Consider the following 13870-nt stretch of genomic DNA (forward strand, 5'->3'; position numbering starts at 1 on the left):
TACTTGTTGTCATTTTTTATTTACTTTAATGAATTCTTGTAAATCTTTGTAATTATCTTTTTTAGTTCTAACTAATTCATTAGGTAAATTTGGGTTAAATAGCCATGGGTTTGGCATCATCAACATCTAACAAGAATATTTTCATAATTTAGGTTTATTTATTTTTAGTATTATAATACTAATTGTTCTAAAATGACAAGTAATAAAATCATTGCACTCAAACCCTAACATGCACATTATTTTGCCTTGGTTGTTTTTGTTTGTTTAAAATATGAAATTATCTAGAGAGTTATTTATTTCCCATAGTGCATCAATGTGTCAAAATTCCAAAAGTAGAGCATATAAATAAACATATATTAGGCGTTTTGCTAAGACTTTTTATAGCTATATCAAAGAGCTTTGTTTCGTATTACATGTACGATCATACTAAAATGATGAAGTATGACTTCACTTCAAAAAAAAATTTCTACTTTCGGGATGTGAGAAGATGACTATAAAAAAGCTCTTGGTGATGGATCCTTTAATTATCCATGTAGTCGAGGCTCATTTTCTGATCTCTCACCCAATTAAAACAAATAAGATAATTGGTGTAGAAGTTCAATATGCAATCATTTTGCTATACTACTTTTGAAGAATTAGTGATTTTAGTCTCATCATAGTTAATGATACAAATTTGGAATTTATACCTATGACTTTATATGGTCTTTGGAAGACAACATTTTCCTCTCTTCCTAGATGCCCTAAATGTGCTCCTATTACTGGAATAAGCTTTAAACCTTTTCCCTATATTACCCTTATAATTTTGACAATAATACTAAATTGTACTTCTTTCCTTCCTCTTTATTTCAAATGAAGAATAACATGTTTTTTTGTTTGAAAATCTACATCATGAACAATTATGTTCGAAGGTAAATTAAATCTCTATATACTCAATTCTATTAATATTTAGATTTTTGGTTTGATGTGAATGACACAATATGCATCTTTCGATAATGGCACGATATACATTTTTCAATAACTTTCTTTTTACAATTATATATGTAAAGTTTGTTTAAATAAATTTTTTATGCCGAGACGTGGTCTATTTTGGAATAGGGTTTCTAGAATTTCCATTCTGTAAAAAATAAAAAATTATGGATGGTCTAAGTTTAATAATACGAGAATATTCTTTATGGTATATACAATCTAATTGATGAAATCAAGAGTTTCCAAACCAATTTTCCATTTCCTCTACTCCTCTCTTGACGTTACAAATTTTTAATATTAGAAATAACACATAACTATTTTGATTGCTATCAATATTTATTAGTTATTTAATTTATATGATCATGTTAGTATAAGTTTACTTATGAAATGTAAACAAATTAGTCTATATTAAATTTAGGCTCCATTAAATTTTCATATTCAAACCCGATAAAGAATTGTCTTAAAAATAAGGTCTACCTAAGAGAAATAAACTAACCTAATAATATCATTCCACCACTAACAAGTCCAATGTTACACCATCTTGACTACATCATCCAATCATAATAATAATAATAATAAATGCTATCTAATTGTCACTCAAAATTTTGATAAATAAAAAAACACCCAAAATTAAAAAAATCCAAGCAAAAAGTCTTATTTTTATTTATTTAAACCCAATAAAGAATTGTCCTAAAAATTAAGAACTACCTAAGAGAAATAAACTAATCTAATAATATCATTTCACTAGTAATAAGTCCAATGTTACACCATTTTGACTACATCATTCAAAAATAATAATAAAAATAAAAATGTTATCTAATTGTACATTAAAACTTTGATAAATAAAAATAACACCCCAAAATAAAAGAAAATAAAAAAAATCAACATTCTCTTTAGCGAAAAGTCTTATTTTTCATTTATTTAGTCATTTATATCTACTTGTGCTAGAGCGTGCAATTTTTGACACGATTATATCTCCAATCCATATAACCTTCGCAAAACAAAAATATTATTCTATACTTTTCGGTGTCTATTAACGATAAAACTTTTTTATAACAGTGCAACAATGGTTTCATTTGCTTCTGCATTGAGGCATCCATCTCATTAGAAATAAACTGAATGGTCAGGGCCTATATGCATCATTTGGTCCATTCATTAGCTCAAGTTCGACGGGAGGCTTGGAATCGCTCAGAATGAATGCCGACAAATGTCACTGCTCTGAATCTGATTGATACTGGCCGTTGATGGTATTTGCTAGAAAATCTTATATGCCATTGCCATTTCAACAACCAGGTAAAATTTGCTTCTTCTTCTGCCCTCTTTCTTATTCATGTTGAGTAATTTTTTGGCTGCATCCTACCTCGCCCTTTCGAAATTAAAAAAAGCTTCTCAAACCCATTTATAATTCCTTAATTTAGGATTTTGTTTGATCTTTACGAGAATTCAGGCCGTTGAACGCTAAGCATATCAATTACCCGTCAATCTTTTCCATCAATTCGATTCTATTAGCAATTTGCCTTTCCACTATGGTGCATAACGTTACAGGCGCGGATTTATATTGAAACCCTGATTCTAAAAACGGATGATCAGAATTCGTCATATATTTTCTAAATTTTGGTGATTAGGTATGCTCTGAATATTGATGTTGTAGGGGATGATGCCCATTTTCCTCAGACGTCTTGATTCACTTTTGACTCACCGGTATTGGGTAGTCTACAATATATGATTCCATGGGGATGAAATAGACACATTGTTGAAACCAACTAGTGAGTTCAGCAGTCACAGATTCAGCTCCTCTACCCCAGTATACAAGCGACATTTAGATAGAGTGTACCTTGCCATTTGAACCCTCTAAACAAAAAACACCAAGATTGGAGAGTCTCAATTCAGATATTCTGTACTCTATTCCATTAGTATAATTCTCAATGATCACTTCTCCTGGGTAGGTTCTTCAATTATTCTTCGGGATTTTGTGATTTTATGTTATTGTATCATATGAAATTGGTATATAAACATGGCAAGGCATCCAAATCCATTTTCACGAGATTCACAAGCAGATGTTTGAGACGAACACAAGTTCAAATAAACTGGTCTAAATAAGAGTTGGATTTTGATCTAAACAGGACAGGGCAACCGAGTGCAGTACGGAATGGCAAATTCTTTATTAGGAAAGTGGTAGGATGTTGAGATAGGCTTGTTTGAAAACTAGCTAATAAGCTGTTTATGGTACACCACTATGATAAGTTATTTAATTCTAATCACAACCTATCGAAAACTTTTGTAACATTTTGTAGGAAGTTTCTTTTCTTTTCTTGCAAATTTTCACCTAAGGTCCTCATAGATGCTCCAGGTGTGTGATGTGTTCATGCTTTGGCATGTCATATACTAAAGGGGATGATTGATTGCTCTATCAATCTTATCGGTTTCCTTTTTTCCTTTTACAGTCATGGGTTTAAAGTCACCTACTACCACGAACTTGGATGAACAGAGAGAGGATCATAGGGACGATGCACAGACATATCATGCAAGGCGATCTGCTCATCTGGATCTTAATTTAGCAGTAACTAAGGATGAAACAGATGGTGATGACTATTATCCTAATGTGAAAGAAGAGGTCGAAACTTACCAGGCTGACATGGATATAATTGGTGGTGAGCAGCATAAATCTTTCTTATTGACGACGAGTCCTAGACATGTGGAATCTACATCTCATCTTCAGAGATCCAGGTCTGTATCTCCTCCTTCGAGACTATCTCCATCTCATGGGGGAGGATTATTTTCTCTCGGGAGAGGGCAGGTGGGATCTTCTGTTGACCAGCATATTGATTCTTCTGAAAGAATTTCAGTGAGGTCACCTTCTCCTGTGAGACACAGGTCCCCCTCTCCTGCAAAAACCCCATTGCAGTCAGATTCTGACTTGAGACAATATTCACTGTCTCCTGGAAAAGTTCTTCCAATGTTACCTTCCTCTTCCAGGCACCCAGTAACCTCTCCTGGTAGAACCGTGTTGCAATCACCTCCTCTTAAGAGACGTAGATCACCCTCTTCTGGGCACACTTCTCCATCACCTTTTTGTGGAAGGCATGAACTAACATCCCCTGACCCAATGGCATCACCTTCTCCTGTTAGACTAATATCACCTTCTCCCAGAAGAACTCAACAGAGGTCTCCTTCTCCTGCAAAGTACAGATCACCATCTCCAGGCAGAGCCTGTCAGAAGTCACCTTCTCCACTGCAATACAGATTGTCCTCACCTGGAAGAACTCATAAGACGTCACTTTCCCCTGTGAAACAGAGATCACACTTTTCCAGAAATGATGGGTCTCCTTCACCTGCAAGGCATGGTGATCCCTCTGCAAGAAGGTATTCTCCGCAACATGTTAAACAAAGAGATATATCTACTTCTCCACGAAGGCATTCTCCTGAAGATGTTAAACAAAGAAAACGATCTTCTTCTCCAGGAAGGCAATCTCATCGAGATGTTCAAGAAAGGGATATACTTCCTCCAAGAAGGTATTCTTCTCAAGATGTTAAACAAAGGGATGAATCTCCATCTCAGAAAAGGTATTCTCCTCAAGATGTTAAACAAACAGATGTTTCTCCTTCTCAGAGAAGGTATTCTCCTCAAGATATTAAAGGAAGAGATGGATCTCCTCAGATAAGATATTCCACTAGAGATGTTAAACAGAGAGACAGATCTCCTTCGTTCAGAAGGTATTCTCCTCGAGATGTTAAACAGAGAGATAGATCATTTTCTCCTTTGAGGCAACGATCTCCTCGAAGGTATAGATCTCCTCCTCCTAGAGGAAAGTATTCTCCCGAGGGCATCCGGCAGAGACGTGATAGATCATTATCACGTTCACCCATGAGGCGGAAGGATGGTTATGGTCGCTCAGGAAGGGGATACCGGGCTCGGTCAAGATCTCCGATGCCACGAAATCATTATCAGAGATCACCCAGGTATGTGAACTCTTCAGCAGTACTCTTATTTAAACTTTTGGTTTTTATTATCATTTTTGGATGACAATTGTTCTTCCATAATCTTTTTGTTGAATGTGTGAATTGATGATAAATTAGGGCTAGGTATTCTCCAAGACGCAGAACATCTCCAATGGAATATCGGTCTCGGCGGCATTCACCAAGACGGAGGCCATGGTCACCCCCTCCCAATCGTAATACTGGCCTTGGCAAGCCTGGAAATAATTTGTTCATTGCAGGTTTTAGCTTTGTCACAACAGAGAGAGATTTGGAGAAAAAATTTTCAAGATTTGGACGTGTGACTGATGTTCGTATAGTTAGAGATAAGCTGTAAGTTCTGGTTTACACTTTACGTCCTTTTTCTGGTATAAACTTTATGAATAATCCATAATATTGCATTCTAGTTAAGCAAGCTTCTTCATAAATTTGATGCATTATCATTTCCTTGCATTGGTGGTCTTTGTCTTATTTAAGTAAGAACTAATTGCTCATGTTGAATTTCTATAAGCTGACTTGTATGAAGTGCTCTTTTTGAACTTCTTCAGATATAGAAAGCTTTTTGATTCTGTGCAGGTTTTAAACCTGATGCTTCCTATCAAGCATAAGAGGCGGAAATTTAGAGTAACGAATTTCTTCATGAATACAGGCTTAAATTCTAAATTTGGCTTGGATGTGGTTCTTTGGTCTATGTTGGGATTGTCTGTTGGATTGTTGATTAATTTCATATCTGTCATACTCTTGGATGCTATGGGTTTGCAATTTACTACTCTGGAGTCTGTCCATGTGGTGAAGCTACTCTTTTGATTCCCATTTTCCATTTGTCTCCCCAATTTTTTTTTGTAGTGTTTTAATTTTTCTCTGAGTAAGAAGTCTCTTCTAATGATTTGGATTGCCTGTTCCTGGTGTCAAAATGTCTTCAACCACTGTCCCTAGCAATTTCCCTACCTTTTTCTACCTTGTAAGCACATAACCTGCCATTGATGGACTTTTATCATTTATTTAACTATCTGTTGTTTCCGTGTTTAAGTTTTGTGCCTTCTCAAGTTTGCATGTTTTAAAAGTTTGTTGTATGTGCTCTTGTGCCTCTTTTCTCTGGCTGACATTTCTACTTTGCTCTTTATTGAAGAACAAGTGAAATTATATGGCTAAAAGTTGTCACTTGATTTGCAGATTATTCTAGAAATTTGTAGTTTTTACTTTTCTGTGGTAGGTATTTCAAGTCACTATATTCAAGGATTGGGGAAACCATATGGCTAACAATAGTTATTCATTTTGTTTTTTTTTTGAAGAACTGGGGATTCACGAGGGTTTGGATTTTTGTCACTTGAGAAAGATGAGGATGCAGATGAAGCAATAAGAGCTCTGGATCAAACACAATGGAATGGTCGAATTGTGCTCGTTGAAAAGTCTAAGACACCTGCTCGCTGATTCCTTCTTGTTGTACCTTGCAATTTTTGCGAGCTGGAAATAAGCCAGAATTTGAACTTGAAAGAGCCTCAAGGCCATGAGTTTTCCATTTAGTTTGCCTTCAACTTGTGCTTTTTTCCAAACAGTACAACTTAGGTTTTTGATGCAGGGCAAGTACTGCTTAATACTGGCTTCCCTTAGGCATATATTATTTCAATTTTTCTGTTTAGGTAGGTCAAAGTTACAATTATGTGTGCATTATCTTCTTTGTTGATGCTAGACTAACTATTGGACACCCTAGCAGTTGGCGATTAGGATTGACTTTGATATTACGTCATGATGAGTATTTATTCCTTTTATAAATTCAAGTCAATATGCATGTAAAGACAAACTAAATATATTTGGTGCAAGTTGTTTGTTTGTTTCTCTAAGCTTGTTGCAATGAATGACACTTTGCATGCAATCCTCTTTCAGGGTTGCTCAACGGCAAAAATGACAGTTTTGTACCTTTCTCCATTTGTTCCTGAGAACTTGTACATTAGCTTTGGTAGAGCATATTTTTTGGCAATTCTTTGGTAGCTGTGTACGTGGATGCATTGGACTTGTACATGAGTGCAGTTTGCTCCTTACACACTTAACCATGATATAATGGAGCATGACTACCTTTCCAATTGTACAAGTTGCTGCTGCCCCTTCTTTTTTGGCTCCGATTCAGAGAGATGAATATATGATGCTGTACATTTTGAGCTTCTTGAATGTCTTACCTGCATTTGTTGAGGTATAGATTAAGTTTTGCCTTTGCAGCAGAAAACGTCATGGACTATTTATGAAGGTAAGTATTGCTGCACATTTGGCTCAGGGATAAATGTTTGTTATATCAAGCATTTCATTTGGGAGGGTTGTTGGGCCAAACTTTTGAGTCTTAGAATATTTGCAGTGATGGAAACAATAGTTTTGGTCCTCCTCCCCATTTAAATGGTAGCAAAAGTTTTGACAAATAAAGAAAACATTATTAGAAGTTCATCCAGTCCAACCTTAAAATTCTGAGGGACATTTACCATAAAATAGAAAGTAGATTTAACAGATTGGTCTTACTTGGAACCAGCCATCCTTCCATTGTGCTGTTCCATATGCAAAATGGAGTAAAAGAAAATAGCACCAGCATGCTTCTCCTTGAGTAATTAGTCATTTATTTTTATGGATATGATATTCTTGTCTTTCTTCAGTCTGAGCTGACAATTCTGTCTCCAAATTGCTGAGTTCCTTCCCAAAGTCCTATTGTCCTCATTTTTTTCTCTTCTTAATGGGCCTCCTGCTGAAGCTTCTTCCAAGTCCTCCTGTATTGCTTATAAGCAAGTTTTTCTTACTGGTGAAGTGTCTCTGCTACTTGTATTATTGTTAACAAAGTTTTCATCAGGTCTCCCCATGGCCTGGGATTCAACTTCAACCTTTGTTGATTCTGCCCTTTTCTTACTCCAGTTTCTCCTCTCTGCTGTGAGAGTAGCTCATTTTACTTTGTTGCATCTTATGCGGATTGTATTCTTATAGCTGATGTCATGAATTTTGGTAGGGTTCACCTTTCCTTATTGGTAAACCCACTTTTTTAATGGTTTTATTAGGTGTGGAGGTGTTTTAGACTCTCTTTTACTGCTAATTATTGTTCCAAGTTACCAAGATACATATTTGGATATGGATATGACAGAGGTTTAGAAAAGTTTGGATATGATACAATATATATATATATATAATGCCGTGAAGCAGATCTGAGAGTGTGCATATACTACCTTTCAACTATAAGTAAATTAAGATGCTTTTAAGGATCTTTACTATATTTTGGACTTTTATCATGTTTGCTGCTCCCATTTGTATTTGAACTGGTACCAGTGTTATCAGAACTGACCATGTCTGAACTCTTTAAAGCATTTAAGTTTGAAGGCTATAAATGTCTCTAGAGTCTATAATAATATAAAAGCACATAGTGTTCTGGCTAACTTTTGATTAGTTAACCACTGAGTGAGTTGGTGTCCTTGTCATGTCTGGAAACCATTGGCTATCCAAAATTGTATAGATATTGTCTATAACCATAACATAAACAAAAGCTATTAAGGATCTTTCTACCTTTTGGAGATTTGACATGTTTACTAATTGTTGTATTTGAAAGGCATTTAAACGATTTTCCCGTGTGTGTGTATATCTAGGCCATACTTGAGACTTATTAGAGTCATATTTGGGCCTTATCCACATTGTACTCATGTTGTATCGATTGGCGATTTCTTCTACAAGTATTTATCTAGTTGCATTCTTGACCACTTGTCTTCCACTTTTGAGATAATGAGCCACTCAAGGAACCTAAAACATAAACAATTGGATTATTTACAACCTTCTTGCTTCCACATCAAGCTGTAGAATACAACTCAACCCTTATAGCAAGGAATGAAACACGTAATATGTGTCAACTCAGATTCATTTAGGAATTATGCAATGGAGTTAGACATGGAATTCATGAATTGCGATGCATAAGAATCTAGAAAAGATGATATTTTGCAAATATTCACTAATTAAGCATTAAATGCGAAATACAGCATACCTCAGTGATCACTTATTTGTAAGAAGTGTTAATTGAATATTTGGAATGGCTAAGAAGCTTTGATATTCTTTCCATCTGTAGACAATCCAACATGATTACAATTCTCGAGTTGAGGCTATGAACCGAGAAGGACACATGCAGTCTCTCAGACTTTGAGATAATGAACTCTTGCCAACAAATAACTTATAGACCACCTACATACACACTAGGTTTGGGAGAACAATCAGTTCAATCTTATATCATTGTGGCTATTAGTTGGACTCTCATTGACTTAGACATAAGTGGCATCTCCATGCCGACCTTCTCATTGAGCAAGAGTTCTTGTGTCACTGAACAATGGCATCGATATAGGATGCTTCTAAATGTTGTAGAGTTTGCTTTGATTTTGACTTTTATTGTCATTCCTCCATGGATGCACGAAAACTTCTCACAACTAGGTCGTTGTCTAATTTAGTGTGAGGGGGATGATATTGAAACAGTCATGAAAAGGACAAGGAGAATAAGAGAAGTGGGAGGTTGAAGAGACAAATGGTAAACCACTAGACCTGAAATTGATTTATAAATTGTCATGGATATTCCACTATAATAGTTCGTCATAACAGATATGATAAAATATTGAAATATTCACTGTGAAGGTTAATTTCTTTGGATCTCAAATTCTTTAATTACTAGTTTTATGCTTAAATGTGAAAAACGAAGAACAGAAAAATACTCACACACTAAACTCAAATAAACACAAGATTTACCATGGTAAACTTGTATGTGGGAAAACCTAGCTAGAAGGCGAGATTGCTCTGCTCTCTTTTTTCTAGTATGAAAATATGCAAATACAAAGAAAGAGGTATGCTATGTGGAGTTACTTGAGCCCTGGGGCTTGTCAACTCGTTGCAGAATCTTATTCCCCTCAATTCAACTCTGTAACTTACCACTCCTAGTTGATTTTCTCAATCGTGGAACAAAATACAATGACATAGAATGGAACCTCGACTCCCCTTAGCCTTTTGATATTTAACATAGTTCGATAATTGTTTAGGTGTAAGGTTTTGGCTCCTTGAACCTTTAATTAGAGTTATGGTTTTGAACCTTTTAGAATCTTCTTAAAAGTCCACACATGGGCGACCCCATATGCATGAGTAATGGGGGCTGACGTGCCTTCCTCTTGTACCATGGTGGTCAACATGGTAAGTCAACTTGCAAGAGGCATAACATTTGCATATGAGCTCTGATTGACATAGTTTTGGCACTGTTGGAAAAGTTTACGAGTGTAGATCAATGTGAAGGGGTTTGAGCTAAAACAAATAAAGTTTTGACTCCAAAAAATGCCATTTGACCTTGCAAAATGCCTTTTGGGATGTTTCAAACCCCAATTTTCCAAACTCAGACTTCTTGTTAAAATGACCTGATTCCTCTTAATTTTTTCCACTTTGAAAGTAGCAAGGTAAATGACAAATAATACTATGATCCAATCCAGATTAGAAACCTATCAGATAGAAGCTCCAAATGATTGACCTAGGGGATGGTGGATATAACTTCCTTGGAAAAGCGACAAGAAAAATAGTAGCAATGGGTGAAAGGGTTGAGAAAGAAAATATGGTTGTGGGTGCCGCATTGAAGGCAGAAGAGAGGAAACAAATGTTAGGAGACAACCACATGTCAAAGTGTTGTTTGATGAAGGAAGTGATACAATAATTGTCGAGGCCCCTATCCCAAAGATGATGGAAAAATCAAATGCCTTAATGACAATTCAATATTATCACTTCATTTGGATAGAGACATACCCATCAAAGATAGAAACCTTGGAGCTATCCAAAGTGACCCATTAGGTGGACACAAAGAGTTATGCTAACACACAACAAGAACTCAATTAAAGTATATGTGGATAGAGTTTTTACAGGAATTGTTAAGAGGACTTTAGGAGTTGGATAGGAGCACAATTCCCAATGCTCTTGTTCTTGAAGAAGTGTCCATATTTAAATATACTAGAGAGAACAAAGACAATAGCGTGTACCCTCATAGTGCATACCTAGACATATAGGTATGATATCCCATAAAGGACTTGAAGTGGCTTGGAGATCATATTTTGTGTGAACGTACCTAATAGGTAGAAGCTTGTGTTCAGTGGCAACATGGGCTAAGGAGACATTCTTTGGTCACAACTAGAAAAATCCATGCTTAGAATCGAAGAACTAAACATGTTTCTAAATCAATATGAACCCCACAATCATAATGGAGGTATATTTGTCATAGTATGGAAAAAGCTTTTAGCAAAGATAATAGTGCTGGTAGAAATTGTAGAGGATATGTAGAGAGCCAAGGCATTAGTGTGTGATGCCATGATAAATTGAGCCAAAATCTAGGAAAGAATGGCGATGACATCCTTAGAACTAATAGGGACACAACGCACATTGATAATAAATGTAGTATTTGAGAGGACATTGAAAGAGTAGACAAACAATTTCAATGTGAAATGGATATGAGTACATTGTAACAAAGCTATCGGAGCACAAAATTTGCCCAAAAGTCAATGTTGGAATTGGCAATTGTTTGAGAAATAAGATTGAGAATGAGTGTTGTAACCAAGAGATTTTAGTCATGTGCATGTAAGTATAGGTATGAATTGGATGAAAAACCTATCGGCCAAGCAACTAAAGCATTGATTAAATCATGGGAAGTGATTTTTTTAAGCATTTGGAAGAATTAACAAAATATCCCATTTTAGAATCACTAAGGAGGAAAATAGGGACATAAGATGAAGGGTTGGAGAAGCTTGAGTAGGTTCATCTTGAGATGTTAGGTGAATAGGATGGGGTGGTGCAAAAAGTCAAGACAAAGTGGGGACAAATATCATTAGGTGAAATGGACATAAAAAAAGAGTTTGAAAAGGAACATAATCTAAGGAAGGAAGAGGTCTCAAAGTGATAGAGTTAGTTGAGGAAAGGGAAAATCTAGACAAGGAAGAAAAGAAAGAAAAAAGCAAACTTGGAGAAGCAAGAAGACTCAAATAGGGAAAAGGGGACATTTAAGATAAGATAATTTATTTAAAGTTTTAACTAATTGTTGTGGGTGAGAACACCCTAGGGTCTTGGGTTGAAAACCCCAACAGAGCGGAGGGCAAACAATAGCAAGAAATGCTTAGACAAATAATCTAAATGCTTATTCTACTGAACTGGGAAGAAGTGTCCTTACCCGGAGGTCCTACGTTTGGGTAGATCCCGCAAGGTGCAAACCCTCTGCTTCTCCTGATGCCTTTGAAACTTGTAAATTATTCAAGCAAAGCATATACAACAGTAGAAACGTAAAGCATATTCATGATATATATGTTAGATCATATAAACGAATGAACAATTATGCATTAATATAAGATTTATAAACAAATCACAATATAGATCAATGCATAAACACGATTAATATCAGGAATAAAACAACATTTCTTTATTGATGTAAGCTACAAGAAAGGTGGAAAACTACAACTTGAGTCTTCCTCCAGCTCCAAGCGGAACCGTCCTCCGAATCCGTCCTTTCTCGGCCTCAACAATCTTCCTCCATCATCATACACAAGGATATCTCAAGAAAGATGAAGGATATCTCGAAAGAGGAAACAAGGGTTTCCTAAATCTTTGGGGAGTGCAGGAGGCACAGGGATTTCATCAGGCTCGATTAGGGATCAATTAACAATAATATCAATATCTCCTTTCTTCTCCCTTAAGGCCTTCACATGGAGGTTTGTTTATAATTCTCCAAATTAGTTTTTTTTTAGTTAGGAAACAGTTGGGCCACAGGCTGTAGGAGGTGAGTAACAATTAAAACCCATAAACTCTGCCTGAAATTAAGGAAATTTATTATTTTTAAGTGTTTTAACACATGTACGCGGGTTGGGTATATGATAACCCGTGTGTACACGCTTTTATCACAGGGAAAAGTAGCGTATAGAAAATAAAACACTATTTTTTAGATTTTGGACAAAGTCTGGAAAGGAAGGGTTGCCCTAGGCCATAATCAAAGCATCAGATCTACTAAGAGTGGTAAATGGTGCTATAACAGATGCCCCTTAATATATGAGGTTAGAAGGGGTACATGATGGCCGAAATGTATTAAGTGTATAGAAAGAATCATGTCGAGACCAAGGAGGAGTTCACAAGAATTCAACCTACCAAGCCAACGAAAGAGATTAGAAAGAAACCGCTGTCTGAGGCGGGCGTATCCGTGCTCAGAGATAGTAAAGCATGTCCGCATGTCAAGTACAAAAGCAGATCCAATATGCATACAAGTATTAAGGAATTGAAAATACATAATGGATCATCTGATCATATCCAAATAAGTACATGTATAAACACATATAAAGAACTGATTAATGATGTTGAAGTATGAAGTTGATCACTGAAGCCATAAAGTTGATCCAAAAAGTACCAAGTCAAATGGTGAAATAATGGTACTACACTACAACTCGGGTGCCAACATATAGGATGTTGCTGTAAGGAACTGCAACATATAAGGTGGATGGTGTCAACAAGCAGAAACAGGAGCAACTAACAATTGAACCAAGAAATGCTGATGCAAACCCGAGGTCTTCACCGACCATCATGGTACATTTCTACACAGTGAGAATAAATGATTTGAAGTTGACCATGTGAGAAATTGTTTGATTATTGGTCATTGATGTATACCATTAACAAACGCGAGACTACTCACTGATAATGATGATGAGAGCCAAGGTACCCAGTGCAATCTAACAAGTGCAAATTAATGAGCTATAGTTGAACACTTGGAAGAATATATCAATCAGGAGACAATGATGTTTTCCCACTGTCGATAGCGAAGGAATTTGCCACTGATGACTGCAAACCCTAAGGTACTGTCAAATGGACTCTGAATCTCTTTCCCAGAGCAATGAGCTTAAGTCGATGGGAAAAGCTCTGTTAGAAGGAAGGCATT

The 13870-nt window shown here is 36.0% G+C and overlaps 1 protein-coding gene across 1 annotated transcript; it reads left to right on the plus strand.

Annotated features, from left to right (window-relative positions):
* The first annotated feature begins 1983 nt into the window (after positions 1-1983).
* On the plus strand, positions 1984-6777 carry LOC149249468 (uncharacterized). Its single transcript, XM_089458699.1, has 4 exons — positions 1984-2259; positions 3411-4926; positions 5044-5274; positions 6234-6777. Exons 1-4 carry the CDS (start codon positions 2211-2213, stop codon positions 6370-6372), a joined length of 1935 nt encoding a protein of 644 aa, XP_089314825.1. The 5' UTR covers positions 1984-2210; the 3' UTR covers positions 6373-6777.
* The last annotated feature ends 7093 nt before the right edge of the window (positions 6778-13870 follow it).

The sequence above is a fragment of the Pinus tabuliformis genome, chromosome 7 (assembly GCF_031772625.1).
Source record: "Pinus tabuliformis cultivar Carrire ecotype Pingquan chromosome 7, CPIR1, whole genome shotgun sequence".
Taxonomy (NCBI): domain Eukaryota; kingdom Viridiplantae; phylum Streptophyta; class Pinopsida; order Pinales; family Pinaceae; genus Pinus; species Pinus tabuliformis.